The sequence below is a fragment of the Wickerhamomyces ciferrii genome, contig 00261 (assembly GCF_000313485.1).
Source record: "Wickerhamomyces ciferrii WGS project CAIF00000000 data, strain NRRL Y-1031 F-60-10, contig 00261, whole genome shotgun sequence".
In the NCBI taxonomy this organism is placed as follows: Eukaryota; Fungi; Ascomycota; class Saccharomycetes; order Phaffomycetales; family Wickerhamomycetaceae; genus Hansenula; species Hansenula ciferrii.
In genome coordinates this window covers 20505-37396 of record NW_011887479.1, presented here as the reverse complement: position 1 = coordinate 37396, position 16892 = coordinate 20505, and the positions used below count along the sequence as shown (strand labels likewise).

At 28.2% G+C, this 16892-nt stretch overlaps 5 protein-coding genes across 5 annotated transcripts; all 5 read left to right on the top strand.

The window, feature by feature from the left end:
- Positions 1–2475: 2475 nt before the first annotated feature.
- Positions 2476–3594, top strand: HEM3 (hydroxymethylbilane synthase; the record flags this gene model as incomplete). Its single annotated transcript, XM_011273169.1, has 1 exon — positions 2476–3594. The coding sequence occupies one exon, from the start codon at positions 2476–2478 to the stop codon at positions 3592–3594; it is 1119 nt and encodes a 372-aa protein (XP_011271471.1).
- A 2790-nt stretch (positions 3595–6384) lies between these two features.
- On the top strand, positions 6385–9585 carry MTR4 (ATP-dependent RNA helicase MTR4; the record flags this gene model as incomplete). Its single annotated transcript, XM_011273168.1, has 1 exon — positions 6385–9585. One exon carries the CDS (start codon positions 6385–6387, stop codon positions 9583–9585), a length of 3201 nt encoding a protein of 1066 aa, XP_011271470.1.
- A 1224-nt stretch (positions 9586–10809) lies between these two features.
- Positions 10810–12162, top strand: BN7_6274 (uncharacterized protein; the record flags this gene model as incomplete). The annotated part of the gene is made up of 2 exons (XM_011273167.1): positions 10810–11107; positions 11864–12162. The coding sequence occupies 2 exons, from the start codon at positions 10810–10812 to the stop codon at positions 12160–12162; spliced, it is 597 nt and encodes a 198-aa protein (XP_011271469.1).
- Positions 12163–13067: 905 nt separating this feature from the next.
- BN7_6273 (uncharacterized protein) lies at positions 13068–13907 on the top strand (the record flags this gene model as incomplete). The annotated part of the gene is made up of 1 exon (XM_011273166.1): positions 13068–13907. One exon carries the CDS (start codon positions 13068–13070, stop codon positions 13905–13907), a length of 840 nt encoding a protein of 279 aa, XP_011271468.1.
- Positions 13908–15861: 1954 nt separating this feature from the next.
- Positions 15862–16809, top strand: CWC2 (active spliceosome conformation promoter CWC2; the record flags this gene model as incomplete). The annotated part of the gene is made up of 1 exon (XM_011273165.1): positions 15862–16809. The coding sequence occupies one exon, from the start codon at positions 15862–15864 to the stop codon at positions 16807–16809; it is 948 nt and encodes a 315-aa protein (XP_011271467.1).
- Positions 16810–16892: the final 83 nt, after the last annotated feature.

Sequence of the window (16892 nt, the reverse complement as noted above, 5' to 3'; positions counted from 1 at the left end):
ATTAGAAGTGGTGTTTATTCTTCACAGAGATATTTACATATCTTTGTGTTTTTGATTCGTTCTTCTTGTTGTTCTCGTTGTGATGTTTTATTTGTATTATGATTTGATTTATTTGAATTGAATAATAAATCTCTAATATCTGACCTTATTTGTATCAATTGTTTTAATTTCAAATCAGTATTCTATTCAATTCACGTTAGTACTGATATGGTTGTCTTCAAGAAGGACTATTAACATAACTCACTGGTAATATAACAATCAATTCATTTAAATCTTCCACAATTATAACTAAATAAAAAATATATTGTAAACCTTGAGCACCTTCATTAATAACAATATCTAAGATTTTATTACTTGGAATGAATCTATGATTAATATTTTGATTTATTAGACCACTTGATTCTTGAATTTCAATCCCAAGATGTTTATTTAATGATATGAATTTTTCTATCAAAAGAACATTAGTAGTTATCTTAAAATTCATGAAGAAATTGAACATACGATGATTAATCTTTATAAAATTGAAAGCTAGTATAAACCCAATAATTATCAATGAATAATACACATTAATTGAAATTGAATTAGGTATTTGAGGAAATATTAATAAAACCCCAAATATTATAGAAATACATGATTTAATAATGATTGATAATTTATTTGAATGATAATAGATATACTTTAATTGATCATCAGTATCACATTGTTTAACAAGAGTCATTATATTGATGAAAGTGATACATGATATTGAATCTTTGAAGTGTTGAATCTGTACTATACAATATCAGTATAATCAGTACAAGACCCGCGAAAATCAAAATATTTACCCTACTTTGAGATCACATTATGTGTTACATAATCAAAAATTAATTTGCATTTTAATTTCACCCTTTTTTGCAAAGGAAATTTAACTTCGAATAGAAAACTAGATTTATATGAGTTTTGTAATCAAATATAAGCCATTGATTAACCAATAATAAACTATTAAAACTTTTAAAAGGCATAATCAATTGAATTAATATTGGCTGCTTTGTATATAGACACATAGACACATGGACACATACGTGAACGCCCTAAGATTTACGAATCAGATAATGTGGGATCAATGAGCCATTACATGATTACATGATTGAAGTATAAGTTGATGGTATAGTCAACCATATATACAAGTAATCAATAACCGTTAATAGAAAGTCTAAACATTGATAAAGTACTCGCGATTTTAGTCATAACGGTTCAAGTTTCATTCTTTAAAGTTTTGAGAATCGCTGACACTTTATAAGCAAAAGACTGACAAACACCGGTTTCAATTGACTTATGGTGTAGAACAATAGAACAATATACAATCAATTTGATAGCAATTAAATAAGACCATAATGTAGTTTAACCTGTCAATTGAACGACATCAATACTCTTTATCGTTCTTCAATCTTCATCTTTATCAGTTCAAATCTACAACCATTTGTCCATCTTAAACGAAAATGTCCCAATTTAACCGTTACTCTTTAAATTCAAATCCCAGTTCAGCTTACAATTTTCTATCTTTTGATTGGCTTTTCTCACTGGGAAATGGTCCGTATTGTTTGTCTCCTTTGGGTCAAGAAATCCCCCGAGAATAAACGTCTCATGGAGTTGGGAACCCAAATGAGAATTGTAGTACACAATAAACAGATATATATAACAAGTTACAACTTTACTCTCATTTGTTTTATATTATACTATTATTCAATTCCTCATTATTTCATTATCACTGTGTTCAAATTGTCCCAGTTCTCATTTCTCATTTGTCCCGTGTCCCGAAACTGATAAATTCTGACCATTCAAATTCGAGTGAAAAAAATCAAAACCATCAAAAGAAAAAAAAAAAAACAGACATCAAATAAAATTGCAAACGAAACCGAAAAGTTCAAACTCTTTAAAATCAACAATCTTTCCATTTTATTAAATTGTTTACACTTTTAATTAAGGAATATTGGTTAATTTACTAATTTATCAACTACAAAACAATCAATCCATTCAAGTCATTTCATATATCACTTAGGAATATCTCATTCTCATTACATTCTTAGAATTTGAATTTTAATTACCTCTGTTTACTATACAATTAAAACAAAATAGATCAAAAGAATTTTAAAATCAATTTTAAATTCTAATTTCAAATATTATATTCATTATTTCATAATTTCAATCATATTCAAGCTTAAATCCATTTGAATTATTTTTGATTTTCCCAAAAAAAACTACCTGCTGCTTCTTTTTTTTTACTCAGTGTGTGTTTTTTCTTCCATTACTTTTTTTTGTTTTCCGCCAATTAAAAAAATTCGGAATCAAATAAAAAGATAGATATCTAATATCAAATAATACCAATTTCATAAATCATATACAATTCAATTCATAATGTTGTCTTCACCAGTTCAACACATTGATTCATCTTCAAAATTAAATTTTTTTAATCCAACTCCTTCAAGTTTTAGAAAAATGTCAATAACTCAACAAACTCCTCATGCTAATGATAAAAATTCTTCAGTTATAGTTGATGATGTTACTTTTAATCCAAATAAAGCAACTCCAATTGTTAAAGCTGATATTAATGTTCCTTATGTTCCAGATCAAATATTTATTGGTGGTCGTAAATCTAAATTAGCTGTTGCTCAAAGTGAAATTATTAAAGCAAAATTAAAAGAAAATTTCCCTTCAACTTCATGTCCAATCTTAGCTTTAACTACATTGGGGGATCAAGTTTTAAATAAACCTTTATATTCATTTGGTGGTAAATCTTTATGGACAAAAGAATTGGAAATCTTATTATTACAAGATATGGGTGAATATCATCAATTAGATTTAATTGTTCATTCATTAAAAGATATGCCAACTAATTTACCTGATGAATTTGAATTGGGTTGTATTATTGAAAGAGAAGATCCTTCAGATGCTGTTTTAATGGCCAAGAATTCACCATATAAATCTTTACAAGAATTACCTTCAGGTTCAGTTGTTGGTACTTCATCAGTTAGAAGATCTGCTCAATTAAAGAAAAATTTCCCAAATTTAATATTTGAAAGTATTCGTGGTAATTTACAAACAAGAATTCGTAAATTAGATGATGAATCAACTGAATTTAAATGTATTATTTTGGCTACTGCTGGTTTAACAAGAGTTGGTTTAGAACATCGTATTACTCAACGTTTAGATGCTTCAGTTATGTATCATGCAGTTGGTCAAGGTGCCTTAGGTATTGAAATTAGAAAAAATGATGCTATAATGAAGCCAATTTTGAAAAGTATTGAAAATGTTGAAGCTACTATATGTTGTTATGCAGAACGTTCATTAATGAGAACTTTAGAAGGTGGATGTTCGGTACCAATTGGTGTATGGAGTAAATATGATTCTCAAACCAAAAATTATAATTTAAAAGCTATTGTTATTTCAGTTGATGGTACAAATTATGTTGAAGATGAAATTACAATGGAAATTAATGATTATAAATTAGATTCAAAAAGATGTGGTGAAATTTTAGCACAAAAATTAATTGATATGGGTGCAAAAGAAATTCTTGATGAAATAAATTTTGATAAAATTAATGAAAAAGATGAATAAACTTTTTATGCCCACTAAACTTCCATAATACAAATTAATGAATATCAAGACCAATTTTTAATTTATTTTTATTTTCTCATGATTACGACAAATATAAAAACCATACACATACACAAATTCAACTTAATCAAAAAAAAAAATCATATCATATATATACCATTTCATATTGCATTTTTTTTCATGGCTATTTCAAATTAATGAATAATGTCCACAACAATCAAAAAGAAACAAAAACAAATCCAATATCAACTATTAATTCATACACATACCTGTATATATCTCCATATGTGCAGAATTTAAAATTTGATATATAAAGCATTTCAGTGACTTTTGGATTTTACTTTTTAATGTTTTTTAATGCTTTTTTTTTTATGTATTTTTACAATTACTTATACACTACTACAGGTTGGAATTTAAATATATTATATTATGTACATTAAAAATCAAAATCTTATAGATTAATAAATATTTATAATACGTTAATGAAATGTTGTAGTTGCTTAGTATATATGAGGTTGCTGATCAATTTCATGAGATGGAAAATTAAAGTTCTCATATATGGAATTAGCTGATCATGAGAGAATAATATTCTGGGTATAAATTGAGCTGAATATATCCAAATCCAGTACGTCAAGTTTTTAAAATTTTGATATTATTTAATACATTGCAAATTAGGGGTGGATTGTTTCTTGATGAAATTAAATAACAAATCTGATTGGGTGTTTATTTTCGTATACTGTACTTTTGATAGTAAATTTATTAAGACTAGTATGCATTAGTCTTTTATGGGTTTTACTTACATCCAAGCTCAGTCGATTGAAGATTAATTATGATAGAAAATTTATGATGTTATTAATGAAAAACTGATAGAATTACTACCATTATATACAACATGTTAGATTCTGAAATTGTGACTTCATTCGATATGAGTTATATTATACACTAATTCATGATTAATATGGTTTGATATTTGATGATATTTTTGAGTTGTAATGACTTTAAAAGAGATTGGATTCACCATTTTAAATACATGAGTCTATTATTTTTGATTGAGTTTATGTTGATTTGTAGTTAATGTACAGCTTATTTGGAAATATTCACTAGTGTAGTTGTACACCGTTCAGTACTGGCGCTTATGATTCTCATGATTAGTGCATTATGAGAAGTTATTGAGAAATTTGAGAACTTTATATATTGAGTTATTTTTTGAGCTTTCATTCAATGAGTTGATTCGCACATTGAGTATAAATACTCTTGCAATATTCCATTAATATAATTATTCCCTCGGGATAGTTTGTGATTTATGATATCACTAGTCATTACCTTTTCTTTGGCGCATGCTAGTTCTTCTTCGTTTCTGAATTGTTTTATCAATGGTTATTGACCAAATGATGGTTAATATGATGTGTAATTTGATTTATTCAAATGATTTGCATCATCCCATCATTATGATCCTATATATATACAACTTTTGATTTGATGCGTTGATATTCGATGATATTGTTATTACAAGAGATCAAATTCACCATTTGAAATACATTAGTTTAATTTTAGTCATATCACCCATTTGTAGTTATATTGCATAGTAATTACTCAAAGGGGAAGTCAAGATATATTAAGTTTAATAATCTCAGCGGTTAATTTTGAATTGTATATAAACTTCAGAAAATCCCTTGATTGTTTTTCAACGTTTACTATTTTAATTCAACTAATTGATTTATTCTCTGAGCTCATCATATTTTGGGGTGTTGTCACACATTAAACTTTTGACCCTTTTGTATCATACAATCAGATAGTACTAGTTGGTTCATGCATTGGCTCCAAAACTTTATGTCAACTTTATGTCAACTTTATTGTATAAATCAACACGATTATGTTTGAATTGATGTGGGAATCATAACAACATCACTAATCTAATTTGATTTTAAGCAACTGAATCATTATAATAATATCTTTATAATTGATGATATAACGTATCACTGTTTATAGTTTAATGTTGATGATTTTATACTCTTTTTCAAATTGAGCCAAATTGTAGTTTTACTTGTTGCGCGATTGGAAGGAATTTCATAAAATAACGCGTAAAAATTCCATTTTTTCATCTTAATATCATATATATGTATTGGGATCAGTTTAGTTCTTTCAGATATTAAGATGAACTTTTTATGATCGAATTTTTGAGTAGCGTGGTTGGACATGACCCCAAAAGGGGTTTGAAACTATTATTTGAAGTTTTTAAGTACAATATCATTGACAAAGGTGTTCCTGAATTTGAAAAATTTGTGAGTCGTTGAAAGGGTCTAGTAAATTGTGAATAACTTTAATAATTACTCAAAACAGCTCAAGTGAATATAATATGGTGATCATGACATAGAAGTATAGAAATGATATCCCATCACTGAGATTGATAATATAATTCTTGTTTTTAATATGCTTTGATATTTGATGATATTGTATGAGTTCAACAGACTTCAAAAGAGATCAAGTTCACCATTATAAATACATGAATTTATTGACTTTCAAATAAAATCTCTAGTAATTGTAGCAGCTACGGTTAAGTGCCAAATAGATCAAAAGACTCAGCTAATCAAATACACTGGTAATGTTTATAATCTTCTAAGTTATTATGAGTTGTATAGTTTATATACCGATGAGCTGGTGTCTTTACCAGATGACATAATCGATAAGAATTTTTTTTTTCTTAATATATAGAACCAGAAAAGTATAAAAATTAACAATACTTGAAAAACAAGAGATATCATCAGATTTTACAATCGTCAGCTTTAAAAGATGGATGGGGATGATTTGTTTGATGTCTTCGATGAGAAGCCAAGTTTGCCTCCTCAAATCCCATTGAAGAAAGAATCAAATGATTCTGGAAAAAAAATTGAAGAAATTGAAGATGAATCAAATGATCAATCTAAAAAGAGATCTGCTTCACCAACTCCAATTCCTAATGAATCAAAAAAGACTAAAAAAGATAAGAAATTAGTTGATAAGAAGGAAAAATCTGAAGTTGTTCCATTAGTCGCTGATTCTTTTGAACAAGAAGCTTCAAGAGAAGTTCAAGCTTCAAGTGGGTTAATGCCAAAAACAAGTGAAGAAGCAAAAGTTAAACTTTCACATCAAGTTAGACATCAAGTTGCTGTTCCTTCAGGTTATGATTATAAACCAATTGGTGAACATAAAAGATCAAATGAAGCTCGTACATATCCATTCACTTTAGATCCTTTCCAAGATACTGCTATTTCTTGTATTGATAGAAGTGAATCTGTTTTAGTTTCTGCTCATACTTCTGCTGGTAAAACTGTTGTTGCTGAATATGCAATTGCTCAATCTTTAGGTGAAAAGCAAAGAGTTATTTATACATCACCAATCAAAGCTTTATCAAATCAAAAATATCGTGAATTATTAGCTGAATTTGGTGATGTTGGTTTAATGACTGGTGATGTTACAATTAATCCAGATGCTGGTTGTTTAGTCATGACTACTGAAATTTTAAGATCAATGTTATATAGAGGTTCAGAAGTTATGAGAGAAGTCGCATGGGTTATTTTCGATGAAGTTCATTATATGAGAGATAAAGAACGTGGTGTTGTTTGGGAAGAAACAATCATCTTATTACCTGATAAGGTTCATTATGTGTTTTTATCTGCTACTATTCCAAATGCTATGGAATTTGCAGAATGGATTTGTAAAATTCATTCACAACCTTGTCATGTTGTTTATACTGATTTCCGTCCAACTCCATTACAACATTATTTATTCCCAGCAAATGGTGATGGTATTCATTTAGTTGTTGATGAAAAATCAACATTTAGAGAGGAAAATTTCCAAAAAGCTATGGCTTCAATTAGTGATAAACAAGGTGATGATCCTAGTGCAGTTGATAAAAGTAAAGGTAAAAAAGGTCAAACTTTCAAAGGTGGTAATAAAGATGGTAAATCAGATATTTATAAAATTGTTAAAATGATTTGGATTAAAAAATATAATCCAGTTATTGTTTTCTCTTTTAGTAAAAGAGATTGTGAATCTTTAGCTTTGAAAATGAGTAAATTAGATTTTAATACAGAGGAAGAAAGAGATACTCTTACAAAAATTTTCAATAATGCAGTTGATGTATTACCAGAATCTGATAGAGAATTACCACAAATTAAACATATCTTACCATTATTAAGACGTGGTATTGGTATCCATCATTCCGGTCTTTTACCAATCTTAAAAGAAATTATTGAAATTTTATTCCAAGAAGGTTTATTAAAAGTTTTATTTGCTACTGAAACTTTCTCTATTGGATTAAATATGCCTGCTAAAACTGTTGTTTTCACTTCAGTTCGAAAATGGGATGGTAAAGGTTTCCGTTGGGTTTCTGGTGGTGAATATATTCAAATGTCTGGTCGTGCTGGTCGTCGTGGGTTAGATGATCGTGGTATTGTTATTATGATGATTGATGAAAAAATGGAACCTCAAGTTGCTAAAGGTATGGTTAAAGGTGAAGCTGATAGATTAGATTCTGCATTCCATTTGGGTTATAATATGATTTTAAATTTAATGAGAGTTGAAGGTATTTCTCCTGAATTTATGTTGGAACATTCATTCTTCCAATTCCAAAATGCTGCATCAGTTCCTGTATTGGAAAGAAAATTATATGAAATTGAAGAACAATTGAAAACTATTACAATTGAAGATGAAAGTACAGTTCGTGAATATTATGATTTACGTAAACAATTGGATGTTTATAATGAAGATGTTCGTCATATTATTACACATCCAGCTCATATATTAACCTTTTTACAAGGTGGTAGATTATTAAAAATTCAAATTGGTGAATTTGATTATGGTTGGGGTGTTGTTGTTGATTTCCAAAAAAGACAAAATAAAAGAAATAAAAGTGAAACTTATACTGATCATCAATCATATATAGTGAATGTTTTAGTAAATACCATGTTTGCTGATTCACCAACCAATTTGATCAAACCATTCCAACCAAATTTCCCAGAAGGTATTAGACCTGCTAAAGAAGGAGAAAAATCTAAAAATGAAGTTTTACCAATTACATTAGAATCAATTAAATCTGTTGGTAATTTAAGATTATATTTACCAAAAGATATGAAATCAAATCAACAAAAAGAAACTGTTTCCAAGAGTATAAGTGAAGTTCAACGTCGTTTTCCTGATGGTATTCCATTATTAGATCCTGTTGAAAACATGAAGATTGAAGATTCTGAATTTAAAACATTATTAAGAAAAATTGAAGTTTTAGAATCAAAATTATATTCAAATCCATTATCTTTATCACCAAGATTGAAAACATTATATGAAGAATATAGTGCTAAAGTTGCATTAAATGATGATGCTAAATCCTTAAAAGACAAAATCTTAGAAGCACAAGCTGTCATTCAATTAGATGATTTAAGACATCGTAAAAGAGTTTTACGTCGTTTAGGATTCACTACAGCTTCAGATGTTATTGAATTAAAAGGTCGTGTTGCTTGTGAAATTAGTACAGGTGATGAGTTATTATTAACTGAAATGATTTTCAATGGTAATTTTAATGAAATTACACCAGAACAAAGTGCTGCTTTATTATCATGTTTTGTTTTTCAAGAAAGATCAAAAGAAACACCAAGATTAAAACCAGAATTAGCAGAACCTTTAAAACAAATGCAAGAAATGGCAAGTAAAATTGCTAAAATTTCTAAAGAATCTAAAATTGAAATTGTGGAAAAAGATTATATTGAAACTTTTAGACCAGAATTAATGGAAATTGTATTTGCTTGGTGTAAAGGTGCTACTTTTACACAAATTTGTAAAATGACTGATGTTTATGAAGGTAGTTTGATTAGAATGTTTAAAAGATTAGAAGAAATGTTAAGACAATTGGTTGTTGCTGCTAAAACTATTGGTAATGTTGCCCTAGAGGAGAAGATGGAAAAGGCAATTGAACTTGTCCATAGAGATATTGTTAGTGCTGGTTCATTGTACTTGTGATCATAGTTTAAAACGTTTTTATTTAAGTAAAAATTTGTAATATAGAATTAAAATTTGTTACTAGTAGTTTAGTTTTTTTTTTTTAGTTTATGAAAATGTCTATTGATAAATCGGTATATACACTCTGTAGTATGTTCCCTCGTGAAATGTGATACTATTCTCATGCAACTTTCACCCTATAATAGGAAACCCTTTTTAATAATTATACTTTTTCGATTCACCACTCTTGTTAAATGCTATATCTAGATCCACTAGTTATGTGCATTGTAGTTTTATCAAATCGCCGACAATTAGATCGTGCCTTTAATAAGTTCCATATACTTTATATCTCCCATATAACGACACAAACGTTCATTACTACTAGAAGTACTGCTTAGAAATATTCTCATTAAATATATAATTTGAGTTTTTTATCAAAAAAATTAGTGACGTTCGACGCTATTATAAATTGAGGTGATAACTAGATCGAATGAGAACTTTTCAATATTTGGTATAAAAACCCTTGAAATTCCCAGCTTTGTATAATATATTTCTTGATTTCACTCTTTGCAGTGTCTTTCTCTTAAAAGCAATAACTGCATTTACCGTGTTTATGGTAGTTTCTGATTTGGTTGTTGCATCTCCATTACCACATAATTTTCATAATCACATATCTGCACATGTTACCAGAATGGCATTTTCATAACCACTTGTGGACTTGTGGACCGTTGTGGTTACCGAAATTATTATAACCACGAATACTACCATAACCACAGGTACTTACCAGTATATTCCCATAAGCACATGTATTTACCATCATAATCTCATGTTCTCATATTTACATGTAATTACCCTTATATACTTATTTAGCAACGATGATTTACCATCACATCTCCATATTAACCCATAACCACATATGATATACTAATCAGATATCATAAGTATAAATTATGCGGAACACTTTAACAAAGCTCATATCGAATCATTACATGATCATCTCATTACTAGGGACTAGCGACTAGTGATAACACAACGCGCAAAATTACCAAAGAAGCTGGTGGTTCTGGTTGATATTCTTTTCATCCGTTGCTGGAGTGATTCAGTCTTCAGTAGGTCTGGTTTTGTGGTCACATCGAAATTAAAGATACCTTTGATAAAACTCTTAGTATAAGGAAGTTTGACCCAGAGGACTACATGACAGATATAAAGGTTGACTAGAACGATCATATCTAAGCAAAGGACGATATGTTGCAAAAGATCTATGATTATTTTTCTACATTCTTTTCTGGCCGCTTTACTGAGGTTCCACGTACACCAGAATCAAATGTCGGTGAAAATGCTCGCGAAGATGATCAAAGCAGTATTGGGAGTATTGGGATTGCATCGTTCTTTGTTATGGCTGAATGTGATCAAATGAGGGATCTCGAGAGAGCAGCTTTTGAACTCATGGAAATTGATAGAAAATTCAACAAGTTTCAAGACAGTGTGGAAATAATGAAAATAATATCCCTGCTGGTTTGCTTCGGTTTGGCTATTATATTAGGTATTTTGATGTTATTTCAAAAGGGAGAAAAGTTTAGAAAGTTGTTACTGTTTCTTATTTTGTCAATAAGTATGGGTTACCTATCCCCATTTATCTTTACAAACTCTTTTATTCAAAGTTACTTCAGTTCTTCAATAAAAACCCATCAAAAAATTTTAAGAACAAAATATTTAAGTAACCAAAAGATAATACTTCAGTTATCAATTTACTTCATTAGATTCTATTTGGTAACTTTTTTAATGTCAACCATAATAGCTTTATACGCTATTTATAATAAGGCACCAAAACAATAATTTATGAAACACCTTGCTATTCAGTTAAATTTAATAACAAATGACAAACTTTATTTATGAATAATATATTGATAATTGTTTGCAAGCAACTAAATCCAAAATACGGCATATAACAACAAAAGTTGAAGTATCAGATCTTATTATAAAGAAGTTCAAGTGGTTTAAATTCTCAATCTTCAATAAAAAATTCATCACCAAAGAAACGACATCAACAACAACTCCAACAGCGGAAATCTCAAAACAATCAAGATGTTGATTTAAAACCCACCAAGCATGCATAATAATCAAATAACATAACAGCATCAAAAACAAACACAAAAGATAATAATGATTTAAATAGCCCATTGAGAGATAAATTAGCAGGCTCACAACAGCATGATCTTACAATCAAGTTCATCAATTAGATGATTTCAAATTCTGTTTTAAATTTAACAAATTATTTTGCATCAAGAAGAGAAAACAGTTTCAGTTCAATTGGAAGTGATTACAATCAAGTTCATCAAGATGATTTCAAATTCTGTTTTAAATTTAACAAATTATTTTGCATCAAGAAGAGAAAACAGTTTTAGTTCAATTGGAAGTGATAGAACAAAAACTAAATATAGACATGAATCAAGTGCACCAGCTACTGCTTCCACGCTATTACCAACTACATTATCTACACCTATGTTGTTATTAAATTCTCATCAAGAAAGAGCTCTATCCAAACTATCTTCAGTAATGGAGATGGAATCTGGTACAATTTCATCAAATGATGTATAACGTAAAAATTCAACAACTCAAGAACAAGTTGATAATAATGAATCTGCATTAGATGATGATCAAATGGGTAAGTCGCCAACAGTATCAACTATGATAAACCAAAATTTAATGTTGAAAGTGATGGATTACAAAGTTCATCTGAACAAATTGATTTTAATATATCAAGAAATTTATCACCAAAGACAACAAGAAGACAAATCTTAGCAACTGAAATATCTGATTTAATGAGAAGCTAAGAATGAAGCTAGATGATAATTAAGATAAAAATAATAATGATCAAACTAATAATGAATCAATAAAACTGAATTTGTTCAAAATCCAATTGATTCAAATAAACCCAAAAATTATTAGATCAAAAATCAAAAAAATTGATAATGATGAATATAGGATTCAAATGGTATAGATTTTTAAACAAGACTTTGGTAATATAATGTTTATACGTTTCGAAAAGTTATATATATATATATATATCATGATTAATTAGTTTATAATGTATTTCTTAAGGTGATTCTTATTTAATTGATGAATTATAGTAGCTGTATGGTCTATATTATTTCATCATCTGTAAGGTTTTAAAAATTGATAATTATGTCAATTATAATGAGTAGATCATCTATATGAATACTGCCAATTATGATGTACATCATGATACGTATACACAAGTTTAGAGATTACGTACTGAGAAGATCACCAGCATGTCAATGATTATCAGTAGTTAATTATCTGATGAGAACTTTTATTATACTTTATAAAATTTTTATAATGAGAAGTTTCAAAGGTCATATGTATATATCAATTGTTGATCTTATTCCTAGCCTATTTATGTTTATACATATTCATTGAAGCTCTTGATTCATAATATTTCATTGAATAATATCAGCTTTAACCAGAACATTATCATCATCATGAAATTTGAAAAATCCGGGTACATAATTGAAGTTCTATCAGTACCTTATGTTAAACCTAAAAAAGATGCAGTTGATAAAGTTAGAAATTTATTAGTTTCGAAATCACCAAAACATTTTAAAATAAATCATGAAACTTTAAACAGTTTTTTTGAAGATAAGAAATATAATAAGTTACTTAGTGTTTACGAAGAATTCCCCAAACCTTTGAAAGAACTTACATTAAACCATAAATGTATTGCAATGAGATGGAGAAGAGTTAATGAATCAGAAAACTCATTACCAATGAAAATATGTCAAGTTGAACTTTATTCAGTACCTGGGCCATATGGTTTTAAGGATGGTTTGATCAAAATATTATCAGATTTAATCGAAAATTTCCAAAGTGATATACCTACTTTTTTAAATACTGAAGTATTTGGTAATGGATTAGATATGATCAAAGAAAATAAGATATTAATGAATCTTTTCCAATATGAAAGCCCAGGTGATCCGTTACCCTTGAGAATCATTTTAGAGAGTTTACTCACTTACTTTATGTCAAATGAATATGAAACTCGTGGTTCATCATATAATCATGGTTCATCATATAATCATATAGTGAAAGCATATGAATTCAATCATCAAGATCAACTCAAGTTTATGGTAATATGGGGTGAAAAGCTAACCAAAAAGACTTCTAAGCTTATGTTGGAACAATTGAATTATATAATTACAAATGATGCATTATCTGAAACTCCAAATGATAGTATAATTGCATTGATTCCTGGTTATCTGAATTATAATATTTCAGGTAATAATGAAGAACTTCCACCAAGTTATGGTTCAAGTGTTGGGTAAAAATTATGTGTGATACCAAATAAATAGTCGATATATTAATTGATGATATTACAATTACTTCAGAGATCAAATTTACCATTAGAAATACATTTCTTTAGTTCTTTATTCACCCATTTGTAGTGATCTATTAATACATTATAACAATATAGCTTTAATTACTTAAAGAGGAAGCCAAGCTCTGATGTTTATAAATTAAAGTTTAATCATCGGCAAATTTTGAATTGACGTATAACATTATAAATACTTCAAAAAGTCCCTTAATTTTTCTGAAATTTTACATAAACATTGCAACTAAACTGCATATTCCAATAGTTCGAGTAATGTTTCTGTTGGAGGCTTTTTCTACGATCATGGTCGTGATATTTTATATCAATTATTAGCGGAGATTATAGCTGCTAAAGTCTAGTAGATATAAATCATGATGATTATGTTTGATTTGTTGTGGAAATCACAACATCACTAATCTGATTTTGATTTAACAAAACTAAATCATCACAAGAATGTATTTATAATGTATGATTGGAATATCATGAGATCACTATATAATTCAATGTTAATGATTTACTCTTTTCAAATTGAGTCGTAGCTTATAAAATTACATTCAGTATCAATTATGTCACCGAATTCCAACTAACACTAAGTAATGTTGTTTCCAATTTCCAAAACAGACTTTTACGTTATTTGAAAGGATGGGAAAGGTTTTGTGTTTTTTCAAAAGAAGAAGAGAAGGATACCTAGATAACTACCTATGTTGAAGCAAGTCATATTCAAAAGTGTTTGTAATTACGCGATTGGAAAATTAAAGCATGATTCCCAAATTCGATCGTTCTAATTATAATTTGTCTTTTATTATGAATATTGGAGCTACATTACTAATTGTTTGACGATCACATCTTTTTTATGAATTTCTTGATTTATTCACCATTAGATGATTTATTTCAATGTTCTCAATGGACAGGCCTATACTATACTGTATGGATGAGATGCAAATCACCAATGGTTTTGTGCAAATGTCGTTTTGAAGTAATAAAGAGTAATCATTAATTGTTCTTTTGCGTTTATAATTTGATTGATCAAGTGAATACAATAGGGTGGTAATGGAAGTGAAACAAAGATTTATAGCCCATCACTTAGATTGATAACGCTTACACAATTCACGTTTTTAATGGTTTGATATTTGATGATATTGTATAAGTTTTATAACAGACTTTAAAAGAGATCTGGTTCACCATTATAAATACATGAATTAATTGTATTTTCATTGAAGTATTCTGTAGTACGTGTTACTAGTAGTACAATTTATTATTCAATTATAAATATCACATTATTTATTGAATACTGACTTTAATTATCGATTTGATTAATTTTTTGCTGTTGAGTTCAGTCAAGTGCCGCTACTGAAGTTTGAACACAACTTTTTTTTTGCTCAACCTCACAAATTTATGAAAAATCGGAGAAAGTGACTATTTTGGTGTCTTTAAAAGAGGTGTTTTATGGCTTTATGAGAAAGCAGTACATTTTAACGGTACATGCTTTTAATAAAGTATCTTCTAGAATTCATTAACAATATTAACACATCCTTTTTTTATCTCCATCTATATTTCAAAATTATGACTTGTTTTACTGTTTTACTGGTTGACTAGTCTCCCGAACTTAAAATTGAACATGATTTTTGAACTTAACAAATATTCTACTCCTATTTTAAACAACCTTAACAAAACATAATTGCATATTAAAAGCCATCTTACTCCAAAAGTTTCAGATTTGTAAAAAACATCAACCATTTACTAATTAAATTCTTAAGTTACGTTAAAAAATGGTTAAAATACCACTAATATCTCAACCACCAAAAAAATCAAATTCGCGCATAGTTAATAAAAAATCAAAATTAAATTAGTTGTAAAGCTTAATAATAATACATCATCAACATCATCTCCAAAACTCTCCATAAACAATGTCACTTGATAAACCTGCTAGAGTGCAAGTAGACCCAGAAACTATCCCACAAGAAGATGCTCCACCTCAAACAGGTACTGTTTTCAATATTTGGTATAATAAATGGTCTGGTGGTGGAAATCAATTCCAATTAGTTAAGGCAAAATATAAATTAAATGTTGAAAAAGATTCAGGTTATACAAAAGCAAATAAAACTGATGGTTTAAAGTTTTTTTGTTTATTTTTCGCAAAAGGAATGTGTACAAAGGGTAAAAAATGTGAATATTTACATAGAATACCAAATGAATTTGATTTTTTACCTCAAACTGTTGATTGTTTTGGTCGTGAAAAATTTAGTGAATATAAAGATGATATGAGTGGGATTGGTTCTTTTAATCATGTTAATAAAACTCTTTATATTGGTGGGCTAATCATTAAAGATAATACTCATGATTTATTAAATAAAAATTTTAGAAAATTAGGTAAAATTGTTAAAATTAATGTTATAAATAATAAAAATTGTGGATTTATAACTTTTAAAGATGAAATTAATGCTCAATTTGCTAAAGAAGCTATGATTGGTCAAAGTCTTTATGAAAATGATATATTAAATATAAAATGGGCAAATGAAGATCCAAATCCTGCTGCAATTAAACAGAAAAAAAGACAACATGAAGAAGAAACTTTCCAAATTGTGGAAAATTTATTAACAAAATTTGATCAATCTAAAAAAATTAAACCAAATCAACAACAAGAACCTGAAATTGAAGAACCTAAAGAATTTGAAACTCCTGTAGTTGAAAAGGAAATTAAACAAATTGAAGCATCAAATTCCAAATCAACTATACTTAATGAAAAATCATTAAATTATTTAAGTCTTTTAGGGAAAGTTAATCAAACTTCAACTCAAAAGAAAGAAACAGCACCATTAGTTTCTGGTTATGAAAGTAGTGATGATGATGAATGAACCCTTCCCTACCTTCCCCCAATCTAACGAATTATGAACTATATAGAACTTGTATTATGAACAATAAAAAAGCATTAATATCT